General features: G+C 50.1%; 1 protein-coding gene across 1 annotated transcript in view; it reads right to left on the bottom strand.

Moving 5' to 3' along the window:
- The window catches only part of TRIO (trio Rho guanine nucleotide exchange factor), a 404,313-nt gene that overhangs the window by 88,063 nt on the left and 296,471 nt on the right, over positions 1-19,779 (bottom strand). The window contains exon 35 of the mRNA XM_006895017.1: positions 13,012-13,255. Within this exon, the coding sequence (XP_006895079.1) occupies positions 13,012-13,255 (244 nt within the window). The remainder of the gene's footprint in view (positions 1-13,011; positions 13,256-19,779) is intronic.

The raw sequence follows: 19,779 nt of genomic DNA, 5'->3' as shown, positions 1-19,779 counted from the left end.
AGGGTCGCTATGAGTCGCAGGCGACTCGATGGCACATAACAACAACAACAACAACATGTGAAAGACGGACAAACGAGTAAGGAAGACCAAAGAATCCATAACCTTTGAATGGTAGAGTTGGTGAAAAGTATTGATTACATGTACCACGCATGGACTGCCGGAAGAACAAACAAGTCTATCCTGGAGAAAAGGCAACCGGGGCGCTCCTTAGATGCAAGGATGGGAAACTGCCTCACACACTATGGACATGTTGTCGGGGGGTTGGTGGGAGGGCTAGTCCTTGTCAATGGACATAACGCTGGGGAAAAGTGGAGGGTTAACAAAGGAGAGGGAGACCCTCAGGGAGGTGGACAGACATGGCGACCGCAATGACTGTATGGGCCGGGTGGGTATCATGCTACTGTGTGTGGGGTCACTGTTACGTGGGACCATCTCAACTGCACCTAAGGACAGGGACATATATGTGCAGAGTCATCCACTGCGAAACTGGTGCTAGCAGCATGGGCCAGGAAACAACCCAGGGTCCCAGCTGAGAAGGACGTGTCAAAACACTACGGTTCTTCTATTTTTTAACCACGCAAAATAACCTAAAAATAATGGTAGGGAGTTTGGTTTTTCTGCCCCTCTTTAGAGGTCTTCCTATGGGGTCCCAACATTGTGGGCAGAAGCCTCTTATGTTTTTTTTCCTGGGTGACTGTGGCTTCCACCAAGTTTCCTAATGGTGGCTGGTGTTAACTGTGGTCAAGTGGAACCTGTCTCATTGTGTCCCCGGATGAGTTCAGAGTGGAACTGCTCCAAGTGGTAGGCAAGGCAGCCAGACAGCCAGGCCTGGTTTTGGAAGTGCCTCTGGGTGGTCTCAGCTAATAGATGAAAGCTGAACCTTCCGTACCTTCCAGAGTAAACCCTGACCCGCTGGTCCAAGGACTCCAGAAGTAGCCACAATCGTCAGAGGAGTTTTTCCGTGTGCTTGCATCTCTGATACACCTACCAGAATCTCTGTCAAAGGTAGAAACATTCTACCTGTTTAGTGGAAAACTGTCAGGACACGAGATAACTACAAAATCTCACCTCATGCCCCTCTAACAGAAGGAGGAGGAGCAAAGTAAGCGTCAAACCCACCCTGGACTGCCTGCTGCAGCTGGGGGATGGGTGTGTGTGCAATTTCCCCAGGAATCCTGAGAGGGAGACACGGTGGAGACAGAGACGCAGCAGCAGGAAACAGTGTACGTTGTGCTCATAGATTTCTTTCCATTTTAGCATTTGCTTATTGTTAAAACAATGGCAAGATGGCACATTGCACTTTTTTTTACAATCTCACACCAAATACATCGCCTCTCTGTGATCTTTCCACAGTTTTCCAAAGATTCACAGAGTGAATACATCGGAGGGGTGGGGAGGGAGTTGGACATTAGTTTCTTGAATGAATAGCAAAGTCTCTTGTCCCCAGAGACACCAGAAAGAAGGAAGAAGATGTGTACATGTAGCTGGCCCACGTGCCCTGCACAGGGCCCTTCGTCTTCTCCCGATCTCAGCCAACTGGATTTCCTTCCCCCTACACTGCGTCATGGTCGTTTGGGGCGAGCGTGGGAAGGCGGCCTTCTCATTCCGTGTTTATGACTCTGCCGTCTATATAATTTTGTGATCATCTCCTATGGATATTGTAAATACCTGCTCACGGGCTTTTCCTGTTTTAATAAACACTTTAATGTGAAGTTGGAACATGAGAATAGTTCAGGAACGAAGCACCCACCGGGGCTGTGGCCCACTCGAGTGGCCCATAATTACATGCTGCACAATCAGAGCTCCGTAATCACAGGCCCGGGGCTGACCGCGGGGCCAGGGGCACAGAGCTCCCAGAGGGACACACAGCCTTTGTCTTCTGTTCCTGGTGCAACTCTGAGCAAATCAGCCTTTCTTCCCACAGGGACTGACATCAGCAGCTTCTCAAAGGAAATGAATGCTGTTCCCTTCCATGCTAATTAAAAAAGACCCAAACCAACAAAAAATCACTTCCCCCAAACACATAAAGATCAGCCCCACTGTATTTCTTTTAGGACCGTGTGGGCAGGTAGAGGCAGCAAGCTGTTTCTAGAAAGAGTGGCCACTGCTGTTACTGGCCATCTAAGGATACTGGGGTCACAGTCTAGTCCACTAAACATTTTTACCAGCACTGAGCTTTTCAACAACCATGGGAGCAGTAGCCAAGAAACTGAGCGATAAACTGCGCCTCTTTAAAGTGCTCAATGAGCAAAGCTATCTCTCTGGAGACTAAGGTGCACCTGATACAGGCCATGGTTTTTGCAATCACTTGTTATACATCAGAGAGTTGGACAATGACTAGGGAGGATAGAAGGAGAATTGACATTTTGAGCTGTGGTGCTGGAGAAGAGTATTGAACGTACCATGGACTGCCAAGAAAACAAACAGATTCATCTTGGAGAGGATTAAACCAGGCTGCTCCTTGGAGGCAAGGATTCTGGGGCTTCGTCTGACATACTTTGGACATGTTGTAAGGAGAGACAGGTCTTTAGAGAGGGACATCATGTTGGGTAGAGTAGAGGGACAGCGCAGGAGGGGAAGACCCTCTATGAGGTGGATTGACTCAGTGACTGGGGTAATCGGAATGGGTGTGTCAGAGGCAATGCAACTGGCACAGGATAGAGCAGAGTTTAGGGCTGTTGTACATAGGGTCGCTATGAGTCGCAAACGACTCGACGGCACATAACAACAATAACATCACTCTGAAGACCAAGGTGCACCCAACTCAAGCTCTGGGGATTTTCAATTGCTTCATGGGCATATGAAAGTTGGACAATGAATATGGAAGACCACAGAAGAAAAGCTGCCTTTGAATGGTGATGCTGGTGAACTGATCATGAAATGTCAAAGGGCAAACAGAGGTGTCTTGGAGAAAGTGCAGCCAGAGTGCCCCTTAGATGCAAAGATACTGAGACGTCATCTGACATACTTCGGGCATGTTGTCAGGAGGGCCCAGTCTCTGGAGAAGAGCATCATGCATGGAAAAGAAGGTGGTCAGCAGAAGACAGGAAGCCCAATGACTGAAGCAGAGGGCTTAAAGCACAGCAGAGCCTGCGGGCACAGGTACGGGTCAGGAAGTTTTGCTGTTGTACGCAGGGTCACTAAGACTTTACATCTATTTGACAGCACTAACAACAAGCTTTTTAATGTCCTGTACTGTTTAAGCTTTGGTGGCCTGGTGCAATAGGGAGTTGTGATGCCAACCCAAAGGGAAACCGTTCAAGTCCACCACCAGCTCTGCCAAAGAAAGATAGGAAATCTGTCCTGTTTAATTTACAGCCTCTGAAAACCCAAGAGAGAGTTGGTTCTCAGCCTGGGAAGCTTGCGTTCTGTGAGCCCTGTACTCAGAAACATGGGGGTTACTTTTGGTACTTGTTTTTGGGTAAATGCAGTGTGTTAAGTAAAGGCCCTGGGGGTAGGGGCTCAGTTTACCAGTAGGTATGAGGTTTATTTTATTTTCCATGATTTTGTTCCTTCGCTTTTCTCACAAATAGTTCAAGACAAATAAATCAGGCTTTTAATGCTTTGTAGTTAAACTGGACTTACTGAGCTATATAGCACCCAGCAGAGAAAAAGCAAAGGAGAAAGAAAACTTACTAGTTACACATAACCTTTCAACATTAAAGGTAACTTCTGAAGGGGATGCTGGAAGCATCCAACAGTGGCAGCACAAAGCCCTGCTGTCAGCTCACTGATGGGCCAGCGCAGGCGAGGATGCTAAGAAGTGGTCTTTGTTCAGAAAGCCCTCAAAAGAAACCTCAGCTGAAGAAGTCAAAGCTGGCAAAGACCTCAGTGGTCACGTCTCCACTGTTATATCTCGGGGCCAACAGACGACAAAGTCACCATCACTGCAGAGATGGAGCCAGGGCTCAGGCCCTCCCGACATGAGAAGCAAACCCCCTCCAGACCTGCCAACCACAAATGTCACCCCGACAACGTGCACACCTCAGAGGCGATGTGGGCCCCATTCCACACAGCAGCCGTAAAGCAGATGTCACATAACCTGTGTCACACACATGTCCTGGTTTCCTGGAGCATACGAGAGTCATGTTTATAGTATGTTGGCGTCTACTAAGTATGCAACAGCATTGTAACAAACTTTGAAATATGGAGAGAATGACCCCAATGTGATTCAGTGACATCAAGTGAGCACACACTGCTGGAAAACTGGCACCAACAGGCTTGAGGCAGAATTAGCATAGATCTTCAATCTGTGAAAACAGAGTCAGTCAAAAGAGGTATGCCTGAACTGAAAAGGTCGAAGCAGAGATTCAGAATAAAAGGTATGAGAGAGAAAGGCCTGGCCTATCTTACTTATGAAAGATAAGGTGATGGAAATAATAGATTATAGCAGTGTAATCAGAAACCAATCTGACGGGGCAGATGTTTGTTTCAACACTAAGGTCACCATATTTGGGGACCCACTTGATGATGTAATGACAGTGGAACAGATGTGTCTGTATTTTACTGCTTTAATCTGTATGCTGAGCAAAACACTCAAAAAGCTGGGCTCTATGAAGAAGAAATGTGGCATCAGGATTAGAGGAAGACTCATCAACAACCTATGTTATGCAACAACAACAACCTTACTCGTTCAAAATGACGAAGGCTAGAGGTGCTTGCTGCAGAATACTGAAGATGACGGCCTTCAATATAGATCGCATCTTAACATCAAGAAAACAAAAGCTCTCACCACTGGACCAACAGGCAACAGCATGATAAAGGGAGAAAAGACTGAAAAATTGTCAGAGATTTAATCTGACTTGGATCCACAATTAATAGCTTTAGTACTGGCAGTCGGGAGATCAGACGGGGAAAGTCTACAGTCAGGGACCGCTCCAAATTACTGACAAGCAACGATGTCAATTTGAAGACCAAGGTGCACCTGATTTAGGTCATGGTCTTTTCAATTACTTCTTATGCCTCTGAGAGCTGGACAATGAAGAATTGATGCTTTTGAGCTGTGGTGTTGGAGGAGAGTACAGAACATACTATGGACTGCTAAAAAGAGCAGAGATGTGTCCTGGACAAAATGCAGCCAGAGTGCTCCTTGCAGACAAGGACAGTGACACATCTCACATACTCTGGGCATGTTCCGAGGAGAGGCTAGTCCTTGGAGAGAGATACTAGCTTGGAAAGGTGGAGAGCAAAAGAAAGTGAGGAAGCCCCTCAACCAGATGATTGACACAGTACAGCAAGGGACTCGAGTACATCAGAAATGACAAGGCTGGCACAGGGGAGGACAAGGCTCAGAGCTGTTGTCTATAGGGCCTCCATGCCACCTAACAACAAAAAGAACATCTCATAATAACGTGGGCAACATAAGAAAAAGGAGGGATGGCTGGGTAGGCCTTACCGGAAACAGTAACAAAGTTTTTGTTTCTATTTTCAGAGACCAGGAGTAAGTAAATACAGAGGACACTCACTACTGGGATTTATGAGATAACAACAGATACCCATCTCCATCATAAGTCAAAGGTTCTATATCAGGGAGCCGTCAGAGCTCAGCGGTTCCAGCCCAGGCAGGAGGGCTGACTCAGGACAGCAAAGATATCACCTGGAGAGGCTCAGACTTCAACTCCAGGTAATACATGGGGTGGCTGAGGTTCTGACACTATACAGTGAAGCCAAGGTCCCTGACCCCAGACACCACACAGTGAGGCTGAGACCCAGGCTCGACCCCAGATAACAAACACATGGGAGGCCAAGGCCCTGACCCCAGACACTACACAGTGAGGGTGAGGCCTGGGCTCCAAGCCCAGATAACACATGAGGGGCCAAGGCTCTGTCCCTGGACACCACAGAGTGAGGCTGAGGCCCAGGCCCTGACCCCAGATAACACATGGGGTGGCCGAGGCTCTGACCCTACACACTATACAGTGAGGCCAAGTCTCTGACCCCAGACACCACACAGTGAGGATGAGGCTTGGGTCCCGAAACCAGAGATTACATGGGGGGACAGGGTGGGGTGGGGGCGAGGTTCTGACCCTACACACCACACGACAAGGCTCAGACCTTTGAGCCTCGACTCAAACACCACACAGCTGTGCCTTGACCCCAGACACACGACGAGGCCTGAGGTCCTCAATCCCACAGTGAGGGTGAGGTCGAAGTCCCGACCCCAGACCCTGCACGGTGAGGCTGCAGCCCCGACCTACATTCTAAGCTAACACCGCGAGACAGCATAAATCACAGACACAAACAAGGCAGGGAGGACACCGGGGCTGGTGAACCCCGGTTCTGCTGTAATGTGCCTGCTGTCTGTTTAACCAGCTATGAGACGCGATGAGAAAGCAGTGGCTGGCAAAACAAAGCTGCAACAAAACCAATGAAATGCCACAGACCAAGTGACTGATCCACAGAGACTGTCTAACGCGGGACCCGTTCCTCAGCTTCCCCAGAGTGTGTTCTGATGGGACCCAGCTACAGTTACCCCCCACCTTCCGGAAAATAAATAACAGTGTCATCAAATTTTTCGTTCAATTTCACCAAGTTCAATCTCTTCCTTCTGCCACTAGATGAGGATGACAGAAGAAACAAGAATCCTAACACGCTGCCTGTGGGTCCCGTGAAGTTCTCTCTTCTACTCTGACGTACACGAGGCTCTCTCACTCGTCCGAGCCCACTCAGTGGTAGCCATGCACCGATGAAATGCTGGAGTCCCTGGATGAGGGACCAGCGAAGGTGCTGCTCTCTCCATCTGGAAAGTTCCACAGAAAGATTCAAAGACACTTAGGGCTTCTCTGCAGAGAATGACTGGAGACAGGTAGGCAATCAGAGTTTCTCAGTGTCCATGAATTTTCAAGTGTGTGGGGGAAAAAGAACTTGCTTCCCTAAAACTGCCAAGCAGATCTAATAAAACTCCAAGACGAGCAGAGAGCAAGTCTGGGGAACAGAGGAGCCCTGTATCCTTGGATTCTCGTGAGGTGCTCATAGTGAAAAGGTGTGCAGGATGACATGCTGGGTGACTAACAGGAACTGGCTGTTCAGCACCCACACGACACTGACAAGGATATACAGTCTTTTCTCTACCAAGGGCAAGAGAAGGATCCAGAAAGAGCGGTGGAGTTGAGCAGGTCAGGACCTCCGGCTTCCTCCTGTCACTGGAATCCCTGGGAAATCCACGGCGAGATCTTCACTGCCTGCTGTCTGGATGAACTGGTGTTGGCACTGGTCCCTTAGACAGAGCGCCTGGGCCAGCTGGACTTGCACAGAAGGGGCTTTCGGGCAGACTATAAAAGGAGAACATGCAGACCTCCCCTTCTGCAGTCTACTGCCCTGCTACTACCCACATCTCACACACAAGGGGACAGATATGAAGGCTTCAGTTTCCTTGTATCATAGAGGGAAGAAAGATGGAAGAGGAGAGTGAAGGGAAAGGTTTTAACCTCAACACTGGTTGGCTGGCAGTTCCAAACAACTCTCAATCCTCAAGAACCTTCTTGGTAAAGACAGAGTAGAGCATGAGAAAGTTCATGAGGGCTAGGGAATGACTTAAAAAAAAAAATTAAAACATTTGTATTTTATTTTATGCTGAATTTACTCTTGTTCCTAAGCTTTTGTTTCTCCAGACATACCTTTTTCTTCTGCGAAAGCTCTTCTGGCAGAGAAACAACTTGTTCCTTGCTGTTGGCTTTTTTAAGCTATTATATCAAGACCCCTGTGGTTTCCAGCTACCTTAACTGTAGACACATGGTCTTGCAAATTATCAACAGCTGTGGGATTAGGATAAGAGCGAGAGTGCTTCCCACACTGAGTAGCAAGACTTGTGGCACCAAGATTTTAGACGAGCAAGACTTGAGGGAGACGGGAGCAAGAAGCTGGTGACAGCCAGACCCTGAGGATGGTGGTGGAGAGACTGTGGCATTGCTGTGGAGAAACTGTGGCAAGGAATGACTTTAGGTTTCTTCTTCAGGAAAGGTCATCTCAATATGGCAAGATGAGCTCTGTCCGTGCAGGGATGCATCCCGGGGAGCTTTGTTTGTCTCAATGGGCTCAATGACCAGAGAGTCTACACCTAACCCCTTAAGTTAGTGCACAAGTCTCTGCATTTTTAAGCACATGCAGCAAAAATACAGCCTCTTTCGCCACTGACCTTCTGTTCAAACCCCACTGTATCGCCTGGGCACATCTACCAACTCCATCATTGTAACATCAAAATGCTACACGTGGCTTTTGAAAGATGATATCTGTGTTAACAATCTAGATATGCCCTGATGGCCTGAGAGGTTTCATGACTATTCTTGAAATGCACACAGAGATATGAGCCTCTTGACTAGCATGATTTTGTGTGGTTTCCTGGGTCCAGTGAGTTTGGAACCATTTCAATATGGCTTCTTATGGGAAGGGGAAGAGTGGGAACTGACCTTTCAAGTCAAAGTCACAGGACACCACTGAGACATGGGCTCAAGAAAACAAAGAGCAAACCTCTAAGAGAAGTTGTCAGCACCCAGTCGGTGTGAAGAGCAGCACACAGTCCCCTCCTCTGTCACTGTGAACACTGGGAAAAAAGACCGTGCCCCGGGAAAAGTACACATAGAACAAAGCTCTGAGAACAAGTGTTATTGGAGGCATATTCAAGTCCACCAGGACGCCTCTCTATAAGGCATGAACTTGAGAATGACTTGTACTTGCTTTTCAACTCAGGCACAAGGGCCTGAACACGTTATGCAACCTTGAAGGGGGCCTGACAATGGGGTGGAAGGCAGCACAGCACAGATGCTATTCTGAACTCAAGTGCCACATTGCGGGGACGTCCAAGGCGGCTCTAAATATACAGACAGCTTCGCCACAGATGGAAGCGATACCTCGGCTTGGGGCCAAAATCTCAAAGTTCCCTGCCTTTCTCTTTTGTGTCCCTGCAGAAATAACAGCCTGATTCTCCCTGTTTCTTGCTGAGGTGACAGTGAGTTCACATTTAGGGCCTACGGGATCCGGAACCCGGCTGAGCCTATAATTAATGAAGTGAGCTCATCAGGAGCTGTATCCTGTGTAGCTTCATTTAGCCCCGTGGAATGACTAACCCTTCTCAGCCAGGACAGCCCCCGGCATGTCTCAACCTCAACCGACGACGGAAGGCGGCAGAGCCGAGAAACTGGGGACACAGTGGGAACAGGGTTGCTGCTGTTAGCCCATCGGGGCAGGTCCAACCCACAGTGACCCCGTGCACTAGAGAGCGAAAACTCGCCCCATCCTGCACCAGCCTCACGATCCCTGCTGTCCGGAAGCCCAGTACTGCAGCCCCTGTGTCACTCTATCTCAACACTGTGTGTGCCGTCGAGTCAGAACCGACCCACAGCTGACCCTCCTCCAGTGGGCTTTCAGAGACACTGAATTACACACATCCTTCCCTCGCGGAGCAGCTGGTAGATTTGAACTGCCTGCCTTTGGGATTGCAGTGCAGCTTCTTACCGTAAGGCCACCAGTGTCCCCTCTATCTTATAGACAATCTCCTCTTCACTGAGTCCAGAAACTGGTGCCCTCCTAATTACATGTCCAAAGTATCTGAACAAAGTCTCACCCTCCTGGTTTCTACTAAACCAAACCCACAACCTTGAGTCTCTTCCAACTCAGTGACCCCCCCCTCCCCCCATGGTTTCTGAGGTTGCACATTCTAATAGGGAGGGAGACGGTCCTTAAGTCTCCCTCAGAGACACTGGTCCATTTGCACTACTGACCCTTCAGTTGTCAGCTGGATACTTTACACACTACACCACCAAGGCTCCTTGCTTCTACCAGTAAATTAGAAACCCCTTAACTAGCAGAAAGGAAACTGAACATAGCAGAACACAGCCTTGTTCTCTCAGGAACGGGAAGAGGCTGCACACACCGTCAAGTCTGGGGAGAATCGGCTAGTTGCCCGAGGTGCAGAAAAATGAGGACTGTGAAACTGTATGGCTCAAAGCACCTAAGTCACTACAGGAACGCAGCACACGTCCTCAAAATTGCAGTGTAAAGAGGTAAAATGAAAACATTTCCACCTATTCTTTTAACTTTGTCATGGCTAACAGAAGTTTAAATTACATATGCAGTCCATGGTTTATTTCTACGCGGCAACACCGGTCCCATCCTTCATTTAATCTAACTGAGACTTTGAGGAGTTTTATGGAATGGGTCTGTATTTTCTACAAAATAATGGAGTATGAATTGAAACTGAATTGATGGCAATGGAGTTTTTAGAGTGGTGTTAAAATACAAGTACTTTAAAAATATAACACATATAAAGGATTTGCCTTTGTGTTAAGTCTTAAGACTCTGTGTATGACAACTGCATGAGCCTTGGTGGAGCCCTGGTTAAGCATTTAGCTACCAACTGACAGGCTGGCAGTAAGAACCCATCATCTGCTCTGAGGGTGACAAGTGGTCACTGGCTCTGGTCAAGACTGTAGCCCTGGAGATTTGAGTAGTTCTACCCAGCCTGCAGGGCTGCTACGAGTTGGAACGACTGTGGCATCAGGGCATTTGGCTTTATTGCAAGACAGCTCAGCTCAGCTCAGGTCAGTGCCTCTCCCAGTGCCCAGCTGCCACGTGCCTAGTGAGGGAGGGGTGCTGGACACACAGAAACCTCACATACTGTCCTCAGGAAACCACTACTGATCTGTCTAAACACACACATGCAAAGCTGTCTTGTGACAGCAACCTCTGTCTGCAGGACGGCCGAGGAATGTCCAACGTGGTTCTGTTCAGAAGCCTTTTCATTCTATGGAGTTTACAAGCCCTTCTCTCAAAAGCCACCTCTCGTCACAGCCAGAGAGGCTGGTGGTGAGATAGCCTGATCCCACCCCAGGACCCCGCTCCATGCAGAGGACCTGTGCTGTGTTTGTGACCTGGGACCCTGCTTTCTAGGGGAGGCCTATGGTGGCTTTCTCTGACTATTCCTGGGTCGGGCCCCACGCAGGCAGTCTGTGGTGTATATTCATGTCCTGGGTCCTGGCTCCGTGCAGGAGGCCTGTGGTGTCTCTCTCTGTCTGTTCTGGGACCTGTTCTGTGCAGGAAGTCTGTGGTGTGTATCTATGACCTGGCACCCTGTCCCTTGCGGAGTCTGTAGTGTACCTCTCTATTCTGAGGCTCCACTCCATGCAGTGGACCTGTGGTATGTCTCTGACTGTTCTGGGACCCTGCTCTGTGCAGTGAGGCTGTGGTGTCTCTCTGACTGTGCACCGAGAACCCACCCTGTGCAGGGGGCTTATGGCATATATATCTGTGACCCGGGATCTCACTCTGTGCAGGGGGTCTGTGGTATATCTATGACCTGGGACCTTGTACCATGCAGGGAGTCTGTGGTGTATATGACTGTTCTAGTATCCCACTCTGTGCAGGGGGCCTGTGGTGTCTCTCTATGTCCTGGCACCCCCCTCTATCCAGGAGGCCTGTGCTGTATCTGGGACCTGGGACCTTACTCTGCCCAGGGGGCCTGTGGTGTATCTATGACCTGGGACCTTACTCTGTGTAGGGGGCCTGTGGTGTATCTGGGACCTTACTCTGTCCAAGGGGCCTGTGGTGTATCTGTGACCTGGGACCTTACTCTGTGTAGGGGGTCTGTGGTGTATCTGGGACCTTACTCTGTCCAGGGGGCCTGTGGTGTATCTATGACTTGGGACCTTACTTTGTCCAGGGGGCCTGTGGTGTATCTATGACCTGGGACCTTACTCTGTGTAGGGGGCCTGTGGTGTATCTGGGACCTTACTCTGTCCAGGGGGCCTGTGGTGTATCTGTGACCTGGGACCTTACTCTGTGCAGGGGGCCTGTGGTATATCTGGGACCTTACTCTGTCCAGTGGGCCTGTGGTGTATCTGGGACCTTACTCTGTCCAGGGGGCCTGTGGTGTATCTATGACTTGGGACCTTACTCTGTCCAGGGAGCCTGTGGTGTATCTGTGACCTGGGACCTTACTCTGTCCAGGGGGCCTGTGGTATATCTGGGACCTTACTCTGTCCAGTGGGCCTGTGGTGTATCTGTGACCTGGGACCTTACTCTGTCCAGGGGGCCTGTGGTGTATCTGGGACCTTACTCTGTGTAGGGGGCCTGTGGTGTATCTGTGACCTTACTCTGTGTAGGGGGCCTGTGGTATATCTGTGACCTGGGGCCTTACTCTGTCCAGGGGACCTGTGGTCTATCTGGGACTTAGGACCTTTTTCTGTCCAGGGGACCTGTGGTGTATCTGTGACCTGGGACCTTACTCTGTCCAGGGGACCTGTGGTGTATCTGTGACCTGGGACCTTACTCTGTCCAGGGGACCTGCAGTGTATCTGGGACCTGGGATCTTTCTCTCTCCAGGGGACCTGTGGTGTATCTATGACCTGGGACTTCACTCAGGGCAGGGAGCCTATGGTGTCTCTCTGACTGTTCTGGGACCCATTCAATGCAGGGAGGTTTTGGTGTCTGCGTCCCAGGATTCCACTCTGTAGATTAAGCCTGTGTTGTTTGCATCTTTAGACTCAACAGTTTTAGATCACAGAGTGGTCAGTTCTCAGGGCCCGTGGAGGGCCAATATGAGGGCTACACTCTGAACAGAGTCAAGAACCGGCGAAGTAACAGTCTGATCAGGAAGATGCTGAATGGGGTTCCATCTCTGTTCCCTCCCTGCTTCCCACATCACTGGAAGCAGATGGCAGCTTCTCTACAGGGACACGGGATCCTTCCCCTTCTCCTACCTCCTGTCACCCTACCTTATCACAAGGAGCCTGGTGTGTTAATGTGACTGAGAAGGTCAGTGGTTCAAATACACCAGCAGATCTTTGGAGAGAGACGGGAATTCTCCTCCTGTAATGACTAAGAACTTTATGAACCTGACTGAGGGTCATGTGGGTGGGAGGTGACCTCACAGCAGGGTGTCTGTCATATCACATGGGTAACAAGGTGACCGTCTGCCATTTCTGAGTCACCAGTGACGTCCATTTCCACATCAGCTCCCCAACGGTTAAGAACACTTAGCAACACGGTGACCACGAGCGAAGTGGCCAGAGGTCCTACCTTTGTGGTTGAAGATGCCCTCCATCTCCATGCTGCTTCGCGAGTGGGCGATGCACAGAGAGCCGCAGGGGACCAGGCCCTCGGCCGCGGGTGACCGGTCCGTAGTCCGCACCAGGCACCAGTCGGGCTTGTCGTGTGGCCGCTCCAGGACCTCCACCGTCTGGCCGCGGCGGATGGTGAGCTCGTTGCTGTTGCAGGCCGTGAAGTCGTGGATGACCACCGTGAGCTCGCAGCCGCCAGAGAGCTGGGGGAGAAAGCACACGTCAACAAGGTGACCGTGGCAGGTGGGTGCAGAGCTGTGAGGCCCCTGAGGACATGCACAACGCTGTCCTTCCTCACGTGGCCCTGAGGACACGTGCACTACACTGTCCTTCCTCACGTGGCCCCTGAGGACATGTGCACTACACTGTCCTTCCTCACGTGGCCCCGAGGACCCGTGCACAACGCTGTCCTTCCTCACGTGGCCCCGAGGACACGTGCACTACGCTGTCCTCATGTGGCCCCTGAGGCCGTGCACACTGTTGTGCCACATGCGGACAGCTCAGACCACCCCCCAGTCTAAAGTGCCATAGTCACTGCAAAGTGTGTCAACAAAGCACTTTCCACAGGAGTTTCCAGATCCTTCCCTGCCCAAGAGATATGTCACCTCCTTCTAAAAAACATCATATGCTTAAACTTAAAGAACACGAGTAAGAATTCTACTTTTAGAGTATTTGCGGAATTATTGTTTAATAGGGTAGTAAAGTGAGATAGATACATTTTCCTCCCCAAATTTCAGCTGTGACTTGGCGTTTAAGAGCTGAGTGGTGTTAACAGAGAAGTAAAAAAAAAACACACACAAAAAAAACCAGAGAAGTCCAGAGTGAGCGGTGATTCAGCACACGGCCTGTGTCTCTGATTCTTGCACGTTTTCCACCTCTGACAGGGGCAGGTGTCACTTCACGTTACTTGTTTATCTGTCTGCAGGTCTGGGTCTGCCAACTCCCACCTCCCCTCTCAACTCCCCCAGTTCAGGCTGGGAAGTCCCTAGAGGTCCAGCCCCCTGCACAGTGCCCTCAGAGAACTAGGGGCCCATCTACTCCTCCTAACTTTGGCTGGGGAGTCCCTAGAGGCACAGTGCCCTCAAGAGAACTAGGGGCCCCATCTACTCCTCCTAAATTAGGCTGGGGAGTCCCTAGAGGCACAGTGCCCTCAGAGAACTACTCCCCCCAACTTAGGCCCAGCACCCCTGCACAGTGCCCTCAGAGAACTAGGGGTCCCATCTACTCCCTCCAGCTCAAGACAGGAAGGCCCTAGAGGCATAGTGCCCTCAGAGAACTAGGAACCCCATCTACTCCCCCCAACTTAGGCTCAGCACCCCTGCACAGTGCCCTCAGAGAACTCGGGGCCCCATCTACTACTCCCAACTCGGGCTGTGGAGTCCCTAAAGGCACAGTGCCCTCAGAGAACTCGGGGCCCCGTCCACTCCCCCCAACTTAGGCTGGGAAGTCCCTAGAGGCATACTGCCCTCAGAGAACTAGGGGCCCAATCTATTCCACTCAGCTCGGACTCAGAAGCTCATCGAGGCACAGCACCCCCTGCACAGTACCCTCCAAGAACCAGGGACTCCATCTACTCCCTCTAGCTCAGGCCAGGACGCCCTTAGAGGTACAGTGCCCTCAGAGAACTAGGGGCCCCATCTATCTCCCCCAACTCAGGCTGGGAAGCTCCTAGAGGCACAGCTCCCCTCCACAGTGCTCTCAAAGAACTGGGGACCTCAAATACTCTCCCCAGCTCAGGCCAGGAAGCCCCTCAAGGCACTGGCCCCTACACAGCACCCTCAGAGAACTGGGGGTCCCAGGCCACCCCACCCTAGGCAGCCTGCCCCCACAGTGGCTCGCTGCCAGCCCTCTGCATACTCCGTGCAGCTTGTTCCCGCCCTCCTAATGCCTGCACTCGAGAAACAGTTTAGACATTGCGAATAAGAAACACATGTCCATTAAACAGCCATGGCAGGAACAAACAAAACACAACTCCTCCTCAATGAAGCACAACCAGGGACAGAAAAGCTCTCGCCAGGGCACAAAGCACGCTTTCCACGAACTCTTGGTCTCCCTCCTGATTTTACAATTAACTGTGACACAGCCCACAGGGAGTGGAGTTTCTAACCCAACAGCTGCCTCTCTCTCTGGTGGTTTGAATCCTCCAGCAGCTCTGAGAGAGAAAGATGAGCAATCTCGTGCTGGAGGACTTCCGGCCTCGGAAACCCAAGGACCTCCTCCTGCCAGCCAGGAGGACCATTCTGGCCTCACAGCGAGGAGTTTCAGGAGAAAACACCTTTCTCCCACAGAGTGGCTGCACAACGTGTAACACAAGCCTCACCAGGAATGACTGCTCCTCAAAACCCACACACATCACTGAAATGGTTAATCCCCATGACTGGAAGCAGGAAACAAGCCCTGGTGTCCAGGCTAGTTTCTCGCCCCCCTAAGGACTCCATTTCCTGCGGATTCTCTCCCAGCCTCGGGCTTTCCCTTGACCGCCAGCCACTGTCACCGCCTGCCCAGGCATGGGCACAACGTGTCACCCGCAGTGGAGTCCCCCAAGGACGCCAATCAGGACGCTGCTGACAGAGGGCTGGCCTTCCCCCAGCGGCCCCCTCCTCGTCCTGGGAAGAGGGTTTCCCAGCCCCCTGCCCGCTTCCTTCTTGACAGCCCATTCATTTTCCAGAAGGTTCCAAGCCCCAGTACATTCTGTGGGCGGGGTGGGGGGGAGGGTGGGAAGGGGCGAAAGGGGCTGCTCGGGATGGGAATTAAGCTAGACTTTGTTTCTGGCACAGATCTTTTCTTTAGCCCCTTAGAGGAATCAAAAACTATTGGAACCATCTGTGTACTTGATGGAGCTCAAGAAATAAAAAAAGAGAAAAATCAAACCTGATTCAACAAAGAACTGTGTATTAAGTTAAAATTCTTTTTCAAAGACCTCAGAGAACGGCCTAACAAAATCCAGTTCCTGGATAATCTGCTTTAGAATGGCACGAAGGTTCTTATTTATAAAACAAAAATCAAGCGTGGAGAAAAGTCTCCTAATCGAGTGATTTTACTCATAAGAATCTCTCTGCTTTTGTCAGGTGCTATGAGCTTGTCCAAGTCACGGGAATCCTCGCAATCTCTGAGGGCTTGAGCCCACTCTTCTTATGTGGTTGTTATGTGCTGTCAGGTTGCTTGCGACTCATAGCGACCCTGTGTACAACAGCCCTAAACCATGCTCTATCCTGTGCCAATCTCATTACCTCTGACACACCCATCCTGAATACTCCAGTCACTGAATCAATCCACTTCATAGAGGGCCTTCCCCTCCTGCGCTGTCCCTCCACCCTCCCAAGCATGATGTCCCTCTCCAAGGACCCGTCCCTTCTTACAACATGTCCAAAGTATGTCAGACAAACCCTCAGAATCCTTGCCTCCAAGGAGCAGCCTGGTTTAACCCTCTCTAGGATGAATCTGTTTGTTTTCTTGGCAGTCCATGGTACATTCAATACTCTTCTCCAGCACCACAGCTCAAAGGCATTAATTCTCCTTCTATCCTCCTTAGTCACTGTCCAACTCTCTGATGCATAACAAGTGACTGCAAAGACCATAGCCTGTTATTAGACGCACCTTAGTCTCCAGAGAGACTTCACTGCTCTTCAGAACCCCGGAGAGGTCCCTAACAGCAGACTTTCCCATCGCAATGCCAAGAGTGTTGACTGTGGAGCCAAGCAAACTAAATCTGTGCAGAATCTCAATCTCTTCACCATCCATCCCGATGCTGCCAATTGGTCCAGTGGTGAGAATCTTTGTCTTCTTGACACAACCTTAAAATCTACCTGGTCCAGTGGATTCCGACTCACTGTGACCCTTCATCTGAGTTCTGAGGCTGTAAATCTTTACAGAAGGGGGCATGGCTCATCTCTCCCCAGAATGGCTGGTGGATTCAAACTGCTGACCTTTTGGTTCTCATACCAATAAGTTACCTATAAGGCCACTAGGACATCTTACACACCTTTGTTGTTGTTATAGTTGTTAGGTGCTGTCAAGTTGAGTATGACTCATAGCAACACTATGAACAAAAGATTTGAACCCTGTTCTATCCTGTGCCATCCTCACGCTTCCTAACACACAAGAGCCCATTGCAGCAGTCACTGTGTCAATCAACCTGGTTGAGGGTCTTCCTCTCCTTTGTTGACTGACCCTCCACCCTTCCAAACATCATGTCCTTCTCTAAGGAATAGCACCTCCTAGCAACATGCCAAAGTATGTGAGGTGAAGCCTCATCATTCTTGCCTCCAAAGATCATTTCGGGTGCGCCCTCTTTAAGACATATCTATTTGTTCTTTTGACCATCCATGGGATGTCCAGTGCTCTTCTTCAACACTACAGCTCAAAGGCATCAATTCTTTTCCCGTCACCCCTATCCATTGTCCAGCTCTTCAGATGCATAGCTAGTGATCAGAAAGACCACAGCCTGAATCAGATGCACCTTAGTCCTCAAACTGACATCATCACTCCTCAATAATATGGAGAGGTCCCTAAATGCAGATTTCCCTGGTGCAGTGTGCCTTATTTTCTGACTGCTTGTACTAAGGTGTTAATTGAGGATCCAAGTAATATGAAGTTGCTGACCGTTTCAATCTCTTTAACAGGGATTAAAAAGTCGGGTTTTGAGCCCAGGAGGGGAATCCTATGCATTGCTGCCTCAATGTGAGCATTCAGATACTATAAATGACTTCTCACAAAATGCTGTTGTTGTTAAGTGCTGTGGAGTCATAGGCGACTCATAGTGACCCTATGAACAAAAGTCCTCGACAGTTGCGTGACTTTCATCCTTTCTCCAGGTTCATAGGGTTTCCGGAGGCAAGCTTTTATGGAAGTGGATGCCACTCTTGCTTCCAAGCTGGTTTTAATCAGGGAGCTCCACCCCACACTCTGTCCGCATTGGGTAACCAACCATTAACTCATTTGACACATCAGAGTCACAGTGTTCAGCCTCACGGCAACCGCAAGTTACCTCTGTATGGCAAGTGGACACACCAGGACTATACGACCTAGAGGAATGTTTGACCAAAAACAATTAAAAACAAGCCCAAGGGCTGTCTCACAAAATATAAAAGAAAAATAAAAGCAGGTTTGCTAACGGTCTGCTGAAGATCAGCATGAATGTAATTCCCCCCACACGGAGGCTGACCCAGCCCCAACCTTCTGCCTTCTCCATCCCCCCTCCCCCCCAGGGGCACCCACTCCCTTTGAGAATGGCCACCCAGAACTGGACCAGAGCTCTCAAGTTCAAGGGCTTCCCTTCTCAATGCTGAGCCACCAATCACACTATACCTCCCCTCCTAACCTGCCTGCCACCGATCTGGGATGGTTTCCGACCATCCCTTCAGAATGGGGAGCTGGCTCGGACACCCCTAAATCCAAGAGTTCACTGGGATGGTTTACAGAATTCATAGAGGGTGTACATATGACATCACAATGGCCCAAAGGGATCTAAAGAGTCACACAGCCAAGCCTGGGAGTTCCCAACACAAAGCTTTCCCGCCCCAGGGAGGCCCTGCCCTCTCTACAGCAAACACGTGCCCCAGGCTCGGAGAACCCAACACGCAAGGGGAGCCTGGGCTTCTAATCTGTGGTGGACAATTTCACCACATTCTTTACTCTGTTCACCAGAGATGGGTAAGTAGGCCAGGGGTTCCTTTGTTTACTGGGTCCTCTGTACCTGTCAGGGACCATAAATTCATAAACAGGCCTTGACACTGCAGGCAGGTGCAGTGGGGTTAACCATGAGGCGATGCTGCACAGACGGGGAATCACTGGTATGATGAAAATGCGGACCTCTTCACTACAGACAGCATTTAACTGAGCCCGGGGAAGCCAGTAATTATCTTTCTCTCTGGACCATGGTTCCCACCAACCAGGAAGCTCTCTGAGCAACAGCGTTCCAGGCTGCTCTCCTTGTTAGTTCTTCATGGCAGGTTCAAACTGCTTCTGCAACTGAGGTGCTATCACGTCCCAGGTGAGCCTTTTCTGGCCTCATTCACCAGCACAAATCCTCCAGGGTGGCCCAGAAGATCCAGACCAAGAGACCTCAATGATTCCAATGTTTATTTCTCCAGGACCTGGGCAAAGGCCGTCTTCCTTAGGGTCAAAGAGAACGTATTCAGGGTAGCATGTTGGAGGACATCAGTGCAACACACTGTTGCTTTTGAAGAATCAAGCTAAGTCTAACTAAGGTTCAGACAATCATCACACATTACACACATCATGAAGAATGCCTGAGGCTTTCTGCTTGCAGGGACATTGCTACTCGTCTTGTCCCACGCCCACCTGACCTAAGTCATGGCATTTTCAATTGCTTCATATGCAAGTGAAAGCTGGATAATAAACAAGGAAGACTGAGGAAGAACTGATACCTCCAAATGGGGGTGTTGGTGAAGGGTACCCAACATCCCATGGGCCTGCCACACGGGCAGATTCATCTGGCTTGGAAGATGTGAGAAGTGTGGCCAGAGTATTCCTGAGATGCAGACTTCGTCTCACACACTTTACAAATGTTATCAGGAGGGGCCAGTCCCTGGAACAACATATGCTTGGGAAAGGAGAGGGTCAATCAAAGAGGGAAAGACCCTCTTTCCAATGACGGTGGCTTCAATACTAGGGTTAAGCACAACACAGACCATGCAGTGGGACAGTGCTGGGCAGGGTACCTTTCTGCTGCAATCAGGGTCCAACTATGAATCCAACTATGAGT

The sequence above is a fragment of the Elephantulus edwardii genome, unplaced genomic scaffold (assembly GCF_000299155.1).
Source record: "Elephantulus edwardii isolate Elephantulus edwardi_28Jun2011 unplaced genomic scaffold, EleEdw1.0 scaffold00153, whole genome shotgun sequence".
Classification (NCBI taxonomy): domain Eukaryota; kingdom Metazoa; phylum Chordata; class Mammalia; order Macroscelidea; family Macroscelididae; genus Elephantulus; species Elephantulus edwardii.
The sequence above is the reverse complement of the archived record's forward strand: the minus strand, read 5'-3'. Positions and strand labels throughout refer to the sequence as shown.